This window comes from Staurois parvus, unplaced genomic scaffold, assembly GCF_062004578.1.
Source record: "Staurois parvus isolate SC_StPar_1 unplaced genomic scaffold, SC_StPar_1.0 ptg000974l, whole genome shotgun sequence".
In the NCBI taxonomy this organism is placed as follows: domain Eukaryota; kingdom Metazoa; phylum Chordata; class Amphibia; order Anura; family Ranidae; genus Staurois; species Staurois parvus.
In genome coordinates this window covers 492,240-513,912 of record NW_028318770.1, presented here as the reverse complement: position 1 = coordinate 513,912, position 21,673 = coordinate 492,240, and the positions used below count along the sequence as shown (strand labels likewise).

At 41.0% G+C, this 21,673-nt stretch overlaps 1 protein-coding gene across 4 annotated transcripts in view; it reads right to left on the bottom strand.

Annotated features, from left to right (window-relative positions):
* Positions 1-21,673, bottom strand: part of RECK (reversion inducing cysteine rich protein with kazal motifs) — a 449,691-nt gene that overhangs the window by 119,734 nt on the left and 308,284 nt on the right. For 3 of the 4 annotated variants that reach the window (XM_089657195.1, XM_089657193.1, XM_089657194.1), the window contains exon 15: positions 13,424-13,546. The exons of the other annotated variant lie outside the window; for it this stretch is intronic. In XM_089657195.1, the coding sequence (XP_089513321.1) occupies positions 13,424-13,546 (123 nt within the window). The remainder of the gene's footprint in view (positions 1-13,423; positions 13,547-21,673) is intronic. 4 annotated transcript variants of the gene reach the window in all.

The window sequence follows — 21,673 nt, the reverse complement described above, 5'->3', positions numbered from 1 at the left end:
AAGAGTGAAATGGAACCTTCCCTGTGATCTGGAGAGTGTTAGCGGAGAAGAGGCTGTGGGCAGACGTGTTTACGAGATGTACCCCGTTTATTCCATGATGATGACCAGGAGTGATCTTGATTACTCAAAAGCGCTATAATTTACGCTGTCTGGTTAGTGCAACTTACCCTTTTTTCCACATGCACCTCACGCACGAATCTGCACCATTTTGGAGTTTCTGACTGTCACTGATGCACTTTGTTGCGCCTTCCAACGCAATTTTGCACCCTTGTGTGACACTTCTTAAAATCTAAATTATTTACATTGATTTTCATACTGGACTGAGCATTAACTCATCTCACATGCGTTTATATAAACGCTATTTATTTGTGTTTTATTTATATATGTTTGATGTATGATCTTACTAGAAACCTATTCATTTGAGCGCTGCATTTTTTAAAGTTGTGGCCAGCTCAGTAGAGTGTTTAAAAAATGCCTGTGTTCTTTCCTAAATGCATAAAATATAACTGGATACTAATATTTATAAGTAATAACACCAGGGGTCGTTGATCCAGGAAATATCTGTTAGCCTTTTGGGAAATCAGGAAGGAAATTATTTTTTCCCCCACTACAGAAAAAGGGATCATGCATTTTGGTTTTTTTTGCCTTCCTCAACATCGATTTTGTATATGGAGGTTTTTTATTTGTGTGTGTATTTTATTCTTTATTGGTTGAATTAGATTGACTAGTGTCTTTTTTTCAACCTGACTAACTAGGTAACACCTGTGCATCTCCGTGCCAGTAAAACACGACCCTGCATGGGTCAGATTAAACTGACCCTTCTGAGCAAGGCCTAAGGGTGAGCTTCACCAACGACCACAAACATTAATGGACACCACAAGATGGGATACTTCTTCTTGCACTACCAACATGAGGGTGCGCTTTATCAATCTCTACCAATGTGAGGGGCTACTAATCCACACACCACTAACGTAAGAAGATGCATCTCCACTTACCACCATCGTGAATGTGCTCATCTATATTCATCATATTCTAATCATCTACATGGTGGGAGGACACTTCAGTGAACATCAAAATAAAGAAGCACTGCCAACACTGATCATTTGCATGAAAGGGCACGTTGTCACTGGCCATTCAGATAAAGAAACAGCTTAGCACTGACTAATAATGTAAAGGGGAACATTGACTGACGACTACACAAAGGAAAACTTCATCCCTTACCACCAATAAAGGGGCATTTCACTTTGCCACTGTCTGCCAACATTATGGGGCATTTTGCCTGTCAAAATGAAGGGGCACTTTGCATTGTAATAGGGTTTTTTTTTTTTTTTTTATCAAAGTAGACAGTTAACAAAGGAGACTAGAGCAATACCTGTTGACTAGAATTAAGAATACAGACTAAAAAAAACAAATGCTCCATAGCTACAGTACCTGACTAAATAAATCCAAACCATCCTAAACTATCCTAAATTTCCTTCAAAATGTATACCTTTCAGATATTGTGGAATTTTTGGCATCTTCTTGGGATTCCATCAATTTCATTTGTATAATTATGATTTTAAAATCTGTTCATACATGATGGCTAACTGGGGTGTTGGTCTTCCCATTTGAGATTAAGTAAACATGGTCATAGATACATTTACAAAAATATCTTTTCATTTTGCTGATATAAAACATGCCACAAGCGCAGGTCATCAAAATATAAAACCCAATGTTTGACAAAGTTGATAGATCCATGGGCATTGGCTTCATGCACCACATGGAAAAGTTCTCATTTCTGAAGTGAGGTTCCCTCTATTTTCACCTAAATGATGGCTATGAACTACATTGTCATGAATTGATTGAGATCTTTTAAACACCAGCTTAAGATAGTCTTTGACATATTACTTCATTATATCATCTAGGGTAAACAAGTATCAATATTTGGAAAAAAATGCTGTGTTTTGCCAATATAAAACAAATCTGTAAAATGAACAGGTCATCAAAAAATTAAGCCCATTGCTTGACGATTAAAAAGTTGTTTCAGGCTATGGTTTTTGATGTATCATGTAACAATTCATGTGGTTTCAGATTTTTATCTAGAAAACAGATGGAAAATGAGGGAATGCCTCGTTTGTCATTTGGCTTTTTGGTATACCTTTTTAAAAATTGCCTTAATTTAGCCTCTCTCACTTGGTCTGATTTGGAGGGCGTCATGGTCAGGTGTCAGGCTCAGATACCAGTAGCTATAGCAGTGGAAAATCTCCCTCCAACCAGCAGGACGGTATACAAGCAGATCACCCTGGCAGATGAGGCAGGCTCACTTTAGGTGCTGGGTCTAAGCACTAGCCGATATTCACCAGAGTTCCTGATGGTGGAGATGGGTTATACTGCATGTTAATACCAGGTTGCGGTCCTCAGGATTGCCCACCAGGACGTGAGCAAGCCAGGGTCCAGTAGCGTAGATAGCAGGTAGGGATCAAATAGAAGCATAGTCAGTAAACAAGCTGAAGGCTGGTAACAAGTGGTTTCAGGTTGGGATCAGGCAGAAGCGTGGTCGAGGAACAAGCCATGGGAATATATTTTGCACGGTTGCCCATGGGAATAAATTTTGCAGTGTGTTTACATACAGTCTTTTTGAAGAACTCCCATTTCTGTGTTGTGTTCATCGATGACAATATTCCCTCCCAGTCTAAGTTTTGGAGAGCAGCTCTCAGCCTTGTAATATTCGCTCTCTTAAAGTTGAGCGGTTTTATTTTTCCCGTATGTGCTTGTTTACAGCTAACAATAAATTAAATCATGTTATGGTCACTGCTACCCAGATGTTCTTTTATAAGGACATTAGTAATAAGCTCTGCATGGTTTGAGATTATAATTGTATAACAAGTAAACACTCGCGAGAGCATAAAAATTACGAGCTTATGTATTGGCGAATTAATAATGAAACCAATAATGAAATATGAGTGTAATGTGAGTCTCATAAAACAGCGCTTCACTACATATAACAACAGACATTTAAAGTAATAAAAAATAACAATTAGAAATAAATAACAAATAAAATTGAAGTGAGGTACTAAAAAATGGAAATAACAATTCTTCCACCAAGGTGTAGCAGGGTGTGTTAAGGAGAGTCAAGTCCACCTTGATACTTCTTATATGGACAGTCTCTGTATTCAATAGGGTGAGAGAACTATCTAAAAGGGAAACAAAGTGGATATATATGACCGATTCTCTAGTACCCAAAGGTTTAAATGTAGAGATAAACATTAATTGCTTTATAAGTGCTTATTGATGTTTGTTTGTACTTATATTTCTGAATAGGATAATTGGGATCACTAACTGACATACTAGTATTTCAAGATGAATATATGTTATTTATATATCTAAGAACGAGTTTTATGGTTTTGAAGTTGTGGTTATTTCAATATGAGCTGCTGCAGTGGATTTCATCCAGTAGATGGTGGCTGCATATCAGAATGGATAACTGAAGGGTTAAAAGGACAGGCTTTATAAGGTCACCTCTCTTCACATATGGTCACACCCTCAGAGGAAGTCGGAATGACAAAACGCGTCAGATGTGTGACCATTTGTGATGTCAGTATGCTCACCGGATGTGACGTAGCTTTCCTCATCCAGAAGTGCCACAGGCTGTACACAGAAGCAAGATGGTGAGAGATGGTGGGATGTCAGCGTTACCATCCATATGGTGATTATTGCTTGAATCTATTTGATGCACATTTTTTTACATTTTTATGTGAGTGCTATTTTAAGGAGGCAATTGGTAAAGTTTTCAAACAGATTTACGCTATGTGGTGATTTTGTATTCTCTATTTATGTACTGAACCTATTGATTTTTTCTGAATGGTGGTGTTTGGTGAGCTAATAAGGAGGATATCTAGTTATGCTTGGTTTTCACCATGCTCTGGTGAGTGTTCATTTTGATGGGGTGCTAGTCAGTTAAAGGACACAGAGCTGCTGGAGTGAATCTTTGAATACAGACACTGTCCATATAAGAAGTATCAAGGTGGACTTTACTCTCCTTAACACACCCTGCTACACCTTGGTGGAAGAATTGTTTATTTCCATTCTTTTTATTTCCTCACTTCATTTTTATTTGTTATTTATTTGTAATTGTTATTTTTTATTACTATTCATGTCTGTTGTTATATGAAGTGATGTGCTGTTTTATGAGAATCACATTATACTCATTTTATTAATGGTTTGAGATTACTAGGTCCAGCTGAAGCCTATGAACTGTTGAAGCCTCTATGAACTGTATCATAATTATCACTGTCACAGTCAGGTGTCAAGCTCAGAGACCAGTAGCTATATTAGCAGAAAAGCTCCCACCAACCAGCAAGATAGTACATAAGCAAGTCACCCTGGCAGATGACGTGGGCTCACCAGAGGTGTGGGGTCTAAGCACTAACCGGTATTCACCAGAGCTCCTGATGGTGGAGATGGGTTTTTCTGCATGTTAGTACCAAGTTGCAGTCCCTAGCATTGCCCCACCAGGAGGTGAGCAAGTCAGGAACCAGTAGCGGAGGTAGCAGGTAGGGATCAAACAGAAGCATAGTCAGTAAACAAGCCGAAGGTCGGTAACATGTGGTTGCAGGTTGGGATTGGGTAGAAGCATGGTTGAGGAACAATCCAAAGGTTGGTAACAAGTGATAGCAAAAGTATGGATGGCAGCAGCAGAGACAAGAGCGAGATATTGGCTGGGGAAGGCACAATAATCTGGCAAACTGGAAGTGCAAGGACATGGCTTAAATCAGGAAGTTCATGGGAGGAGGAAAGAGTTCAAGGTTCAGCAGAAAACAAGGCACAAGGCAGGATTATCCAATGGATCAGGTGCTGGATGAGTGCTGTCCACCATTCCTCAGTAGGAAGAGTTACTGCCAGACACAGCATACGTCCCGAGTTCAATTCCAGGCCCTGCCAGTACTCCCCTCCTCCTAGAACGTCCTCTGGACATCTTAAGGCCAGGTTTGTGAGGAAAACTCTGGTGGAATTCTCTTGTTAATCTAGAGGCATGAACATTCTCCTCAGGTTCTCAATTTTCATCTGGCCTATATCCTTCCCATTGAACTAGATATTGTAATTTGTTTCTAAAGATCCTGGAATCAAGAATTTTTTCCACCACAAATTCTTCTTCGCCCCGTACCTCAACAAATGGAGGAGGTGGGAGAATTCGTTGAGAAACAGGATTTTCATGAAATGGTTTGAGTAGCGATATGTGAATAACAGAGTGAATCTTCATGCTGTCAGGAAGTTTTAAGCGAAAGGTGACTGGGTTGATTTGAGCAGTACTGAAAAGGACCCACAAACTTTTGACCCAACTTAGCAGATGGAATATGAACCTTCAAATTCTTGGCTGATAACCAAACTTTGTTACCGACATGAAAGGTAGGAGGTGATCTGCGATGCATGTCAACAGCCTTTTTGAAGCATTCTTGAGCTTCCCTCAAAGTCTCACTTTTTCCTGAATTTCCTACAATGTAGTTAGTCTGTTAGTAACAGCAGGAATTGGAGTTGTAATAGGGAGATCAGGAATAAAAACTGGATGATAGCCGGTGTTTAAGTAAAAAGGACTTAGAGAAGTGGAGCTATGTGTGGAACTGTTATATGCAAACTCTGCCGTAGGAAGATAGTCCACCCAATCATCCTGAAGATAACTGACAAAACATTGAAGATACTGCTCTAGAGTTTGATTGGTCCTCTCGGTCTGACCATTAGACTGGGGATGGAAAGCAAAGGACAGATTAATTGTAATGCCTAATGCTGAGCAGAAGCGTTTCCAGAATTTTGAAGTAAACTGCACTCTGTCTGACACTCAGTCATCAGGGATTCCATGTAGTTCAAAGACATCTCGTACCATCAGTTCCGCAGTTTGTTCAGCAGTGGGTACCCCTTTAACTGGAATAAAAGGAGCCATCTTTGTGAGATGATCAACAACTACCAAGGTAGTGGTCATTCATTTTAAGGGAGGTAAATCAACCACAAAGTCCATAGAAATTGACCACCAGGGTCTTGATGGAACAGGGAATGGCTGAAGCAACCCTAAAGAAGAAGCAAGGGGAGCCTTATTGCGTGCACAGGTCAGACATGAGGTCACATAGCGTTTGACATCTTTCTTGTGACCAGGTGCCCAAAAGAAACATGATAAAGGTTCTTCTGTCTTAGAACCCCAAAATGCCTGCGTGTGCGTGATCGCGCATTTCTTTGTGCATGCCCACTTCTATTCACCAATCGTCTCACCGGGATTCCCTTACAGTTTTCAATAGTGATTTTATTCAAGTCCCTAAAATCAATGCATGGGCGCAAGGTGGAGTCCTTTTTCTGAAGAACAGGGCCCCTGCAGAAGACACTGAGGGTCCGATAAAGCCCTTCTATAAATTATCATTAGCCACTCCCTGAGCGCCTTTAATTCAGGTTCTGACAGATTGAAAAGGTGGCCGAATGGTATTTCTGCCCCTGGAAACAGTTCGATGGGACAATATTATGGGCGATGAGGAGGTAAATGATCGGTATTTTTCTTATCACAGACATCGCATAACTCATGGTATTGTAGAGATAGCTTGTCAATTGACTGGGTAGTTACCACATCAACTTGTGGTTTCTTGATTGGTGGAGAACTTATTCAACAAGGTTTCTCTAATGTTCCTCACAATGGGGAGATGTAAAATGTATAGTCCATTCTCCCCCAGTTGATAGAGTGGTTATGGGTAGAAAACCAAGGAATGCCCAAGATGACAGGAAATTTGGGAGATGTAATCAGCTGGAAGCTGATGGTCTCATGATGGTCAGCCTCAAATTGGAGTACCAGAGGAACCGTTTCATGGGTAACAGGTCCTGATGTAAAAGGTGAACCATCAACTGTCTCCATATCAACAGGGGCAGATTTGTTTCTGGTGAGAATATTCTTACTGTGGGCAAACTCTATGTCCAAAAAGTTCCCCCCGGCCCCTGAGTCCAGCATAGCAAAGCAAGGGATTTCACAGCCCTCAGTGATAAGTTTGATAGGGACGATTTTTATCATCCTCATGGATATAGGCAGCACAGTGGCTAAATGGTTGGCACTTCTGCCTGGCAGAACTAGGGTCATTGGTTCAAGTCCCAACCACAGCACCACCTGCCTGGAGTTAGCATGTTCTCCCTGCGCCTTTGTGGGCTTCCTCCAGGTACTCCAGTTTCCTCCCACAATACAAAGACATGCTGGTAGGTAAATTGGCCCTAGTATGTGTACTGTATGTACAAATATAAGGTAAGGACCTTAGATTGTACACCCCTTGAGGGTTAGGGACTGATGTGAATGTACAATATATATATGTAAAGCCCTTCATAAATTGACAGCACTATAGAAGTATCTGAAATAAATAAATCAATGGGAGATAGACTAACTAATCAAATTTATTTGTTCAGGCTCCATAACATCAGTTGCAGCAATTGTTCTTTTAACTTTGTTGGGACAATTAACTGCAAAAATGCCCAGAGTCCCCACAATACAGGTGAAACTCAAAAAATTTGAATATCGTGCAAAAGTTAATTTATTTCAGTAATGCAACTTAAAAGGTGAAACTAATATATGAGATAGACTCATTACATGCAAAGCAAGATAGTTCAAGCCGTAATTTTTCATAATTGTGAGGAATATGGCTTACAGCTCATGAAAACTCCAAATCCACAATCTCAGAAAATTAGAATATTGTGAAAAGGTGCAATATTCTAGGCTCAAAGTGTCCCACTCTAATCAGCTAATTAAGCCATAACACCTGCAAAGGGTTCCTGAGCCTTTAAATGGTCTCTCAGTCTAGTTCAGTAGGAATCACAATCATGGGAAAGACTGCTGACCTGACAGTTGTGCAGAAAACCATCATTGACACCCTCCATAAGGAGGGAAAGCCTCAAAAGGTAATTGCAAAAGAAGTTGGATGTTCCCAAAGTGCTGTATCAAAGCACATTAATAGAAAGTTCTACGGAAGGGAAAAGTGTGGAAGAAAAAGATGCACAAGCAGCAGGGATGACCGCAGCCTGGAGAGGATTGTCAGGAAAAGGCCATTCAAAAGTGTTGGGGACTTTCACAAGGAGTGGACTGAGGCTGGAGTCAGTGCTTCAAGAGCCACCACACACAAACGGATCCTGGACATGGGCTTCAAATGTCGTATTCCTCTTGTCAAGCCGCTCCTGAACAACAAACAACGTCAGAAGCGTCTTACCTGGGCTAAAGAAAAACAGACCTGGTCTGTTGCTCAGTGGTCCAAAGTCCTCTTTTCTGATGAGAGAAACTTTTGCATCTCATTTGGAAACCAAGGACCCAGAGTATGGAGGAAGAATGGAGAGGCACATACTGCAAGATTCTTGAAGTCCAGTGTGAAGTTTCCACAGTCTGTGTTGATTTGGGAAGCCATGTTATCTGCTGGTGTTGGTCCACTGTGCTTCATTAAGTCCAGGGTCAACGCAGCTGTCTAGCAGGAGATTTTGGAGCACTTCATGCTTTCTTCCACAGACGAGCTTTATGGGGATGCTAACTTCATTTTCCAGCAGGACTTGGCACCTGCCCACACTGCCAAAAGCACCAAAACCTGGTTCAATGACCGTGCAATTACTGTGCTTGATTGGCCAGCAAACTAGCCTGACCTGAACCCCATAGAGAATCTATGGGGCATTGCCAAGAGAAAGATGAGAGACATGAGACCGAACAATGCAGAAGAGCTGAAGGCCGTTATTGAAGCATCCTGGTCTTCCATAACACCTCAGCAGTGCCACAGGCTGATAGCTTCCATGCCACGCCGCATTGAGGCAGTAATTGCTGCAAAAGGGGCCCAAACCAAGTACTGAGAACATATACATGCTTATACTTTTCAGAGGTCCAATATTGTTCTACGTACAATCCTTGTTTTATTGATTGCATGTAATATTCTAATTCTGAGATTGTGGATTTGGGGTTTTCATGAGCTGTAAGCCATAATCCTCACAATTATTACAAATCACAGCTTGAACTATCTTGCTTTGCATGTAATGAGTCTATCTCATATATTAGTTTCACCTTTTAAGTTGCATTACTGAAATAAATGAACTTTTGCACGATATTCGAATTTTTCGAGTTTCACCTGTATATACATAAGTTCTCAGAGCATCTTCTCTCTCTCTCCATAACATCAGTTGCAGCAATTATTCTTTTAAATTTATTGGGACAATTAACTGCATAATGCCCAGAGTCCCCACAATATAGTCATAAGTTCACAGAGCGTCTTCTCTCTTTCTCTTGAGTAGAAATGGATCTCTTAACAGCATCAACCTGCATAGGTTCGGGTGTGTTAGAATTTGGAGATGATTGTAGTCGTATTAGTGCACTTGCGACAGAACCAATTTCTGTCTATGATACTTTTTTTATTTGCACTAACATACAATTTTGAGGACGAGCTTTCGGGGTATGTCCTCTACTTCAAGGTCCAGGCTTTACTACTTTACAAAGTTTTAGCAGAATGTTAAAATAAATGTTAAAAGTGGAGAAAAAAAACACACACACACAAACAAATGTACACAGCAATGGTTATAAAACTAGGATTAGACTAGAGATAAAACAGAGTAAAAGCAAAGACCCCCCTCCCTCCAGTCTTTGCTTTTGCTCTGTCTTATCTCTAGTCTAATCCTAGTTTTATAACCATTGCTGTGTACATTTGTTTGTGTGTGTTTTTTCAGGTTTTGTTTTCTCCCCTTTTAACATTTATTTTAACATTCTGCTAAAACTTTGTGAAGTAGTACTGCCTGGACCTTGAAGAAGGGGACATACCCCGAAAGCTCATCCTCAAAATTGTATGTTAGTGCAAATAAAAAAAGTATCATGGACAGTACTCAATTGTTAGAATCTGGAGAAACTTTTGGATCCTTCTAAATTAACTGATTAGTAGAGAAACTCATGCCACCATTACTTCCAAACATTCCCAATCTCTCCTTCCTCCTTTCTGTAAGTCTCTGATTGATTCGGATGCATAATTGGATGAAAGCCTCAAGATCATTAGGAGACTCTACTCTGGCAAGCTCATCCTTTACCTGTTCAGAGAGCCTCTGGCGGAACTGACATTTTGCGCTGCTGGGTTCCAGGTGGAGTTTGAGATCCATCGTCGGAATTCAGCTGTGTACTCAGCAACAAAGTGACATTGGCATCATCATAGACCTGATTCATCGCAGTCACAAAAGTTTAAAAATTATTCAGAGCTGCGCTGTCTTGTTCTATGTAGGGGGAGGCCCAAGCTAGGGCTTCCTCAGTCAGGAGGTTTATAACAAACACTACCTTCTGTTTCTCAAAAGTAAATGCAGCGGGTTGCATCTGGAAGTAAATACGACAATGGTTAAGGAAACCTCTGTAATGGCAGCGGTCTCCATTGAACTTAAGTGGTAGAGGCATATGTGTATTAGCAGCATCGCGGGAACACAAGTCCAACAATCATCTCTGCAGAGTATGGATTTCTTCCTGTTACCATTTTACCACACTTTTCAGTTCTGAAACTTTTTCTTGATAGATAACCCCGAACTCTTGCAGCTCTGAAATTTGCTGCCTGAAAGGAGCCACAGCATTTGCTATAGCGGCCTCTATGTTTAGGACAGATTATTCTGTCACGGTCAGGTGTCAGGCTCAGAGACCAGTAGCCATAGCAGCAAAAAGCTCCCACCAACCAGCAGAACGGTATACAAGCAGGTCACCCTGGCAAATGAAATGGGCTCACCTGAGTTGCGGGTCTAAACACTAACTGGTATTCACCGAAGCTCCTGATGGTGGAGATGGATTTTGCTGAGTATTAGTACCAGGTCAAGGTCCTCAGGTGGAGCTCCACCCAACATGGGAAGTTCCAATTTAAGCCTTTGTCCCCCGCTCCCCATTAAGGATTGGCACCTTTGGGGAACTGGGGGGGAGGGGGTATCTGAATTTGACAGGTACCCGCTCCCACTTCCACTGCAATCGCCTAGGCGATTGGAAGCGGAAGTTCACAAAGCACAGCGCTTCTCGCGCATGCACACTGGGCACCAGGAGGTGAAGCCACAAGCTCTCACAGTCGGGTGCCCACACTGAAGATGCCAGCACCAGGGAGAGAATACAGCCAGTAAAACCAGCCATGGTGAGGACACCGCTGAACCGAGGGACAGGTAAGTGTCTGTATTTTAGAAAGTCAGCAGCTACAGTTTTTGTAGCTGGTGATTTTTAGTTTTTTTTTCAGCTGGAACGCCGCTTTAAATCAAGAAGTTCATGGGAGGAGCAAAGAGATCATGATTCAGCAGAAAACAAGTCACAAGGCAGGATTGTCCAATGGATCAGGCAGAGTGCTGTCCAGCATTCCTGGTAGCTCAGTGAGAAGAGTTATTGCCAGACACAGCTGATGTCCAGGGCTTAAGTCCAGGCCCTGACAGAGCTTCTTCGCCTCTTTTTCAAAATCTGTATCCGAAATACAGTTGAGCCGGGTTCTTAGGTATTGGCTATAGAGGATGCTTTTAACAAGCAGGGTGGGTTGAGAGCTTGAATCATTTAAGATAGTGTTGCCTACTGTTGGTTTTCTGTACAATGTAGAACCCAAGGAGCCATCCTTGTTTACCACCATTTCTACATTAAGAAAAGTAAACGTGGCAATTCATGGTAAACTTGGTACTCAGTATCCTCAAGAATTTGCATAAATCTGAACAATTCACCGTGAGAACCAGACCAGAATAATAGGATGGTATGGATATTATTATTATTATACAGTATTTATAAAGCGCCAATAGTTCGCTCAGCGCTGTACATTACAAAGGGGGACAGAACATGTGACAGAACAATACCAATACAATGCAAAACATGAGGGGATTGAGGGCCCTGCTTTTTCAAGCTTACAATCTAGGAGGGAGGGGATGGTGGCACAGGAGGAGATAGCTGTGGGGGATGGAATGGTAGGAAGAGTGGAGGAGGTCGGTCAAGTTAGCAGGGGGTGGGGTAGGCTTCCCTGAAGAGATGGGTTTTCAGGGTGCACCTAAAGGAGAGGAGAGTAGAGGACTAAAGGAGAGTGACACCCTGGAGAAGTCCTGGAGGCGGGCATGGGAGGAGGAGACCAGGGAACTAGAGAGAAGGAGGTCTTGTGAGGAGCGGAGTGTGCGCGCTGGGCAGTACTTTGATATTAGGTCAGTGATGTAGTTCGGGGCAGTATGGTGGACAGCTTTGTACGTCAGTGTTAGGATTTTGAATTTGATCCGTTGCGCAATCGGAAGCCAGTGGAGGGATTGGCAGAGGGGGGTGGCGGAAACGGAGCGGTTGGAAAGGTGAATGAGTCTGGCAGCCGTGTTCAGGATCGACTGAAGCGGGGATAGCCAGCGGCGAGGCAGGCCAGTGAGGAGGGAGTTGCAGTAGTCGAGTCGTGATATGATGAGGGAGTGGATGAGCTGTTTAGTGGTTTCTGGGGTTAGGAACGTGCGTATTTTGGCGATGTTGCGGAGGTGGAGTCTGCACGAGTTTGTTAAAGATTGGACTTGGGGCTGGAAGGATAGGTTGGAGTCCAGAATGACACCAAGTACTCTGGCCTGCAGGGCGGGTTTGATATTGGCGTTGTTGGATGTGATGGAGAAGTCAATGGGGGGTGGAGTCCGGGCTGGGGGGAAGACAAGAAACTCGGTTTTGGAGAGGTTCAGTTTAAGGAAGTGGAGCGACATCCAATCTGATATGTCGCTCAGTAGGTGTGTGATTCGGGCAGAGACCGAGGGGGTGAGGTGGGGGGTTGAGAGATAGATTTGTGTGTCATCGGCATAGAGGTGGTAGTTGAAGCCGTGAGAGTGTATGAGTTGGCCAAGGGAGGAGGTGTAGATGGAGAAGAGAAGGGGCCCAAGAACAGTACCTTTGCCATGCTAGAACATGGCATAGGTAATCTGACAAATCCTCCCTGGAAAACATGGCTCGCTTCCCCCCCAGGTGTAGGTTGGTGTATTCCCCATTGCCAATCCCCCCCCCCCCTGCACCTGCAGGCAGTGGGATTGTTGAAACACAGAGGCATTGAAGACATCATGAGTCAAAATGTATCTCAACAGATCCACAGCAAATTTGTTCTATACCCAGGTTGACTGTGCATTTTTTATGTAGTACTTTTTCCCAAATATTTGTACTTGCTTACTTTAGATGACATAGTGAAGAAATCACTGTCAAAGATTACAATCAATTTGTGACCATGTGGGTTCTAGACATCACTTAAGTGAAAATAGAGGGAACCCCACTCAGAAAACTTGTGGTGCATGCAGCCAATTGCCATGGATCTATGCAAGTAGAAAAATCTTTCTTCCCAATGGTCATATATGGGGTGTGTGTGTGTATGTATATATATATATATATATATATATATATGTGTGTGTGTATACACACACATGCACACACACTCACACACACAGAACTGCCTGACGGCACTGCACATCTGGAAACATGTTAAGAACGTACCAGTAAACATACTACGATCATCTTCAGAGCTGATTTCATTTAAACACTGGCGGTTGGAACATCGCACTGTCCCAGCAACACAAGAACAAATATTACAGTCCACCTTGAAGGATGTTCCATGATCTGTGATATATGAATTTCAAATATTATGGTAAATGTAGCACTAAGAAACAAAAAAACAAGTTTAAGACAAAGATTTTATTGTTTTCTGTTTTTATAAGTTATGTTCCTCTTCTGTATTTTTAGTATTGCTGCAGATTCTGTGTCTGCAGTCTGCATGGCTTAAGGCTACTTTTACACGTATTCCACCTCCATTGGGGAGGTGCGTTTTTAGTGCATTTTTTTTAGCATGCCAAAACCTGCACCAAAAATGCAGCAAGCGGGACTTTGAAAAACACACCGGACCTACAACAGATCAGTGTGAAGAGTTCCATAGGAATACATGGTCACACGTTTTTCTTTTTTTAACCACAAAAGTGGAAGAAAAACAGATCAGTGTGAAAGCAGCCTTACTCAAAATAGTTGCTGTTTATATTATTTAAATTAGAAGAATACTGTATATAAAATTGTTAAATATACAAATTTCAACACTGTTTTACCACATTTTGTCTGTTATAGTAGCAATATGTAGTTTATTGGATATTAATGGCAAATGTAATGTTCATAGCAAATTCTACTGTTTGTATTGGAAAAGTTTACTCTAACTTTAACAACAAAACTGATCCCTCTCTAATGAGATCAGTATAGAAGAATAATCCTTTCTGAAGGTTCAGGGCATTAAATGAAGATACAACACACCTGGAAGTCAAATGTTTTATCATTACAATCATAAGAGCATTGAAAAACATTACAAAGGACCCATTTTATAACATACACCAGTTTTTCCATTAGTTTGCAGCACTGTTTTGAATTAAACCATACTAGGATTTTGCAGCTTAAAACTTCACTCTGGAGGTAATACAAGGTTTACAAAAGTGCTGTTAAGGCAATGTGGACTACAAATACCTGAAATAATTTTTATTGTGCATGGGTACTTGAATCTTTGGTGAATGCACAAGATCGAATGACAACTTCCTTGGTTCATCTTGAGAATCAAATGTTTGCCTATCTACATTTTGAAAGTTTGGACAATTGTGAGAGTCTTAGGAACCCTCTGGACCCAACATTATTATTTTCTTGGAACTACAGTATGTTACAGCAGTGTTTTAATGTTTATCAATGTTGTGCTATTCATTTACTATTTATACTGTATATATGTGTATGCATTAGGCTACTTTCACATAGCATTCATAGCATATGCGTTTTTGCCACATTTTTACCACGTTTGTGGTGCATTTTCTACAGGACATGTGACTAGGAACCACACCAAAAATCCACAGCGAGTGTGTTTTTGATGCTTTTTTGCAGCGTTTTTCCATTGATTTTAAAAGAGAGGTGCATTTTTGGTGCAATTTAACCACAACCAAACCTGCACCAAAAATGCAGCAAGTGACATTTTAAAAAACACACCAGACCTGCAAAAGATCAGTGTGAAGAAGTCAAAAGATATACATGATCACATATTTTTCTTCTGCTTTTTTTACCCGAAGAAAAACGGATCAGTGTGAAAGCAGCCTGTTATAAGACACATTGCAGGAGGGTATCCACGTAATGTTTTCATGAAGCTCCACTGCCATTGCACCTGTTCAGTGCAGTATATCTGCAGCACTCAGCTTTTATTTGCACAGCTGGGCCCTTCTCTGTATTTCAAAAATGCTGGCTCTGTGAATAAAGCCTGTAAAAAGTGTTATTACTATGTAGTTTAGTGCTTATATCAAAGCACAGTTCTTTGATCTGCATATTCTGCCAGTCAAATTTTGGAGCAAAAACTTTTTTTCAGGAGGATTGGACTGGGACTTGTAGTCTGTGGCCACTGCCTCCCATACCCAGGTATATAAAGCCAGATGCTTTCTTCACCTTGAGATCTGCAGATGAGGACAAACCTTCATGTTGAGGTGTACTTTTCTGAAGGCTTGGAATTCTTGGCTTGTCAAGGATGCTTGACAACAGCTTTTCAGGCTGTCTTGGACGAGTGTGTGGCCTTAGAGCAGTGTTTCTCAACTCCAGTCCTCATGGACCCCCAACAGGTCATGTTTTCAGGATTTCCCTCAGATGAAACAGCTGTGGTAATTACTAAGGCAGTGAAACTGATCAAATCACCTGTGCAAAATAACGGAAATCCTGAAAACATGACCTTTTGGGGGTCCATGAGGACTGGAGTTGAGAAACACTGCCTTAGAGGAAGTACCTTTTAGCTTTAAGGATACAAAAATGAGTCTTCCACTAGCCAGAAAAAACCCTTAGGGACAAGAAAAAACAAAGAAAACAACCTGTTCACCAGGAAAGTCAATATAGCTAGCCTGGGAGACCAAGGGAGATCAACTGCAGTAAACACACAGACAGGTGATCTGACATGATGCATAATGCAGGGCCTGATGTATTGCAAGCGTTGCTTGGGAATGCCACTATAGAGACAAAGTCAAGTGCAGGGCTGTCGCAGTAAAATGTCCATATTACTTGTGAGACAAGAGGCCATGTTCTTTGGCCAGTTGGAGAGACAATAGAGGATTTTAGATATCAGGCATACAAGCATTTGCTGCTTTATTAGCCACTTCAGATCCCACATTCCTTATGGACCAGAGCAGTTTTTGCATTTCTGCTGGACCAGTTCATTCAGGAATACCATTGTCAATGCGTAAGATGTGTATGTGTGTGTGTATAAATATATATACAATGTGTGTGTGTGTACATGTATGTGTATATGTATACATATTTTTTTGCCTTGAAATTTTTTTTTTTTTTTATGCAAGCCTTAGAAAAAAAATTAACAAATATAAATGAAAAAAAAATTGTAAAATGTTAATGGTTAATATATTAGGAGTAAACAATAATCAGCAGGAAAATAATAAATGAAGCGGGAAAAAGGAGGCGTTAAAGTGGTATTAAAGCCAAAAGCAAACATTTATTATATTGCTGCTTACCAACTCTTAAGCCTCATACACATGGTGAGAATATCGAATGAAAAATACCACTTTCAGAGCGTTTGTCCGATAATATGATTGCTAGTACACAGCTTTCAAGAGCCAATCATGACAGTTCATGCAAAAATATCCAAAGGGACAAGCACAAACAATTTTCTCGTACAATAACAGAACAAATGGTTTTCGTTAATCAGTACAGTATTCGTTCATAAAAAACTGAGTAAGAATAAGAACGGACATGCTCGGAAACGAAATAATGCATTACAATACAATTACATCACTTGCAAAGTTGTATTCTCTCTTATGAGAATTTTCATAACTTTGGTATCCTATTCATTTTTGATAAGAGATTAGCATGCAAAAAAAACAAAAAAAAAATGGATGATCATTCGTTTAATATTTTCTTTGTGTGTACTAGGCTTTAGATGTAATTGTTGCATTCATTTTCTTTTGTATGGCTTTCTTTTGTATGCTTTCTTTCTTCTATCTTCATCTGGTGATGCAGCCAATAAGTCGATAATTTTTCAAAGAACAAGCTCTCCAGCAGTTACAGCGATGATACAAGCCATTTAACACTAGCAGGGGTGCTTACAATGATCAGCTTTTATTTATTTAAGACCGTTATCCTAAAAGAAAAAATGTTTTCTGTAACTGCCTATATTGGCTAGAGTTTTACTTCAATTTGTTAGTGTATTTAACCACTTCCCGTCTGCCCGCCCGCCCACAAAGTGCTGCGGCAGGGCGGCAGCTACAGGCAAAGCGACGTACCCGTACTCTGGCTGTACTAACACAGGAGGGCGCTTAGCGCCCACTCAGGTGCGCAGCGCTCCCCCCTCACGCCTGTTGTGTCTAGCGGACATATCAAAATGAAGATCCCGGAGAACGGGACCTGGTGATCATGTGATCGCTAGGTGATCACATTGTAAGCAAAGCTGTTATGAATCAATCTTATTCATAACAGCTCTGCTCCTCTTCCTAGTGAGCTGTAATTGGCCCACAGCTATCACATGATACATGGGGCCATTCACAGCTCCCCGTACTATGTGACCAGCTCCAGCCAATCACAGATCACTATTCTGAGCTGTCAAAACTTAACTCATTCAGGACAGTTCATGACGGTTTTGATAGCAAGCTTTGCATTGCAGGAGAAATTATCTTTATTTCCCCTGCAAAGCAAAGTGTAAAAAAAATAAATAAATCCCTGATCACCGCCCCCCACACACACACAGTAGTACAATCTTACTATGGTAACATTGCACTATTCTGATAAAAGTATTTAAAACATTTTAAAAAAATGTTAAAAAAAAAAACATTGAGAATTAAAAAAAAAAGTTTGAGTTTTTTTTTTTTAATTACTTGCCAACTGCTTACCTGCATTTTGCGGGCGGGCAGCAGCTCTTGGCAAAGTGATGTAATCTTGCATCACTTCTTATTTTGGGGGTGTGAACCTACCTGCACGCCCCGCTGCCCCCCCCCCACCTGTCTGACCAGGGAGAGAAGCGAGAACACGGAACCGAGTAAAAGCACTACATTTTACACACACGTTAGATTAGCACATTTAACCCTTTCATCGCCCCTATTAACCTTTTGATCACCCCATCACTCAACCAGTGCCATTAGTACAGTGTCAGTATATAGAATTTTTCACTTTTCGCTGTATTACTGCCACCAGCAACAACAGATAGCGTCAGGGTCAGTAAGTGCCCCTCCCAGCCAGGGTCAGGTAGCGTTATATTGCCCGCACACTATTGCACTCATGCTATAGGTTGCTGATCACTGCCGATACTAGTATAGTGTTTGTATGGATCAAGATATTGATCAAGAACAGAACTACACTAGTGCCTCCTTTGTATAGTGTCCCCAAAAATGCAGTGTTAGCAGGATCAGCCTCGTTTAGCGCCAGCACTAGCATTTAGCCCCTCCGCTGTTTTTCACAGAAGATTTGCATCAATTCATTGTGGGTCAAGGCAATTTATCTGCACAACAATACATCGCTGCCCACTCAAATTCAGCTCTTGGCAGACAATTTGCATGGAAACTTATCACGGTTTCTGAATTTAAAACTGTTTTGGGCCTAACCCTCAACATGGGCATTTTAAAAAAAAAATAAACTGTGTTCATATTGGTCCACAGAGCCAATTCATCATATGCCCGTGTTCTCTGCTGTTACATATATGCCCAACATGGACCAGCAATGTACTGGTATATTGCTGGACTTTCAGTGGTTATACCGGGATAATGCCTGCAGCTACAGGCATAATTCTGGTACCATTTTTTTAGCTGGTGGTCGGCTTTCATATAAAAGCAATCCTAGTGGCCAATTAGCTACTGAATTGTTTTTATGAGCAGTGGGAAGGGACCCCCCCCCCTCCCGCTGCCTTCCACAGTTTTCTTGGGCTCTCCTGTCCCACAGGGGAATCCAAGAATGCAGCCGGCAGTTCCACTGGCTGACCATAGAGCTAATCAAAGACCAAATTGGCTTCAATCTCTATAGTCTAAGAAATCGGAAGCCTTTGAGCATTTCATCTCTTCAGTTACGCAGGATGTAAACAGTGCCATTTGTAAATTGGGAAAGCATCTGGTCATACAGATCTTGGTGAGATTAGATAATGTAAGGGCAGAGGAGATATCTTGAGTCTGATAGATCCCAGATTTCTTAAAAAAGAATATATGACAATGCCCATTGAAGTTATAGGGGATATTTGCATTTCCTGTAATAGCACTCTTGCCCCCACCTGTGTGCACAAGCATTGACCCCGTGCCGGTATGTAAACAGCGGTTGCACCATGCATGTGAAGTATCACCGCAAACGTCAGATACAGGGCAGTAATTTTAGCAATAGACATCCTGTGTAAATATAAATTGGTGACCTGTAAAGGCTTTTAAAGCATCCCCTATCGATAGAAATACATGTACTTTGTTGCCATTGCACGGGAATGCGCAATTTTAAAGCATGTCTTGTTTGGTATCTATTTACTCAGCATAACATCATCTTTTATATGTTATCAAACAATTGGGCAATATAATGTGTTTTTGTGCATTAAAATTCTAAAAAGTGTATTTTTCCCAAAAGATTTGCATTTGAAAAATTGCTGCGCAAATACTGTATGATGTAAAAAATTTCAACACTCACCGTTTTATTCTCTAGGGCCTCTGCTTTAAAAAATATATAATGTTTGGGGGTTCAAAGTAATTTTCTAGCAAAAAAAAAACAAACAGTTTTGCATGGGAACAAAAAGGCTTGGTCTTCAAGAGTGGGTGATGTGTGGCATGAGCTTCTAATATTGGCTCTGAAATGCCAGGATAGTAGAAGCAACCCCTCCAAATGACCCCTTTTTGGAAAGTGGACACTCCAAGGTATTTGCTAAGAGGCATGGTGAGTGTTTTGTAGATCTCATTTGTTGCCACATGTTTTTGGAAAACGTAGATAGAAAACAAAAAAATTATTTTTTATTTTCTTTTTCAAAACCCTGTGACAAAAATGGTATCCGTAAAATACACAACATGCTTCTTACCAAATTCCTTGGGGTGTTTACTTTCCAAAAAGGGGTATTTTGGGGGGGGGTGTTTGTACTTTCCTGGCACTTTAGAGCCTCCGAAACTGTGATAGGTAGTGGGGAAGTGATATGAGGAAATATGCCCTTTGAAAGCCTGGAGGTGGTTATTGGATTTTGAGGGCTTGTATGTAGCTAGGCTGCCAAAAAATCTCTCACATGTGGTATCCCCATACTCGGGAGAAGTAGTAGAACGTTTTTTGGGGTGTTATTCCACATAAACCCATGGTATGCATGAGCAATAGAAAATTAAATTGACAACTTTGTTTAAAAAAAAATTGTCATATTCAAAAAATGTGTGGCAAAAAATAAAATGTTCTATGGACTCAACATGCCTCTCTGCAAAATCTTTGGAGTGTCTACTTTCCAAAAAGTGGTCATTTAGGGGGGGGGGAGGGGGTTGGGTTGCACTGCTCTGGCATTTTAGCACCTCAAAAAATGTAATAGGCAGTCAGAAAGTAAAAGCTAAGTAAATTCCAATATATATACCAATACCATAGTTTGTAGACACTGTAACTTTCACACAAACCAGTGAATACACATGTATTGAGATTTTTTTTTTTACCAAAGACATGTAGCAGAATACATTGTATCCTAAATTTATGACTAACTTTGAGTTTATTGGATATTTGTTATAACCAAAGGTGAAAAATATAGTTTTTTTTTCAAAATTTTTGGTATTTTTTTGTTTAATGTGCAAAAAATAAAAAACACAGAGGTGATTAAATACCACCAAAAGAAAGCTCTATTTGTGTAAAAAAAAGGACATAAATTTCATTTGGGTGCAACATTGCATGACTGCGCAATTACCAGTTGAAATTGTTCAGTGCGGAACAGGGAAAAACGGCCTGGTCAGGAAGGGGGGGGGGCAAATCCTCTGGAGGGCAAGTGGTCAACTTTGCTACTGCATCTAATACTCTCCCCCCCAGACTGACAATGCCGCTGTCCAAAGGTGCCCCTGTGCACCTTCATCCAGAGTGGAGGCACTCTAATGCAGGAGATGTGTTACTGACTAGATCACCAGGTGAAAACAGAGGGGAGAAAAAGCCAAATAAAAGAAAATTGATGCAACCACCATATTGAATGAGAGATAAGTTGCTACTTGTTACATCTTTGGTTTTGGGTTTAATAGTGCTTTAAGTAGAGTTAATTAGGGTAAAGTAAAGGTAAATAGGGGTTTAAACAGAGACAAATTGCATATATATATTTTTTTACTTGTCAGGAGTCTGCAGATCAAAGCTCAACCCTTTGATTTGCAGATGAATGAAACAATGTTACTGTGTATCTCTATTGTGTGAACAAGCAGTGTTGTATTTACACAGCAATTCTATGTTTTCATTTTTGGTGCTGGGTATTGCCAACAAGTGGGGGGGGACTGATTGTGCTACACACCTTATGTGTACTCAAATAGTTAAAGAAATTTCACTTCACAGTGGATTGCTTTTCAGAGGACGTTTGTCTCCTCACTGCCAGTTTTAACTCAAAACTGTGCAAAACCCACACCACTGTGCTGCACCCCCATTCACTTGAATGGGCCGTGTTCTGTGACGGTACTGCCTGCTGAAACAATATTATTTTTGCCATGACAGCAAAACAAAGCATTGCAGCCATGGTATGTGTACAACCCCTCCAGCTGCTGTGTTGAGTTAAAGTAGAACTATATGCAAAACCTTTTT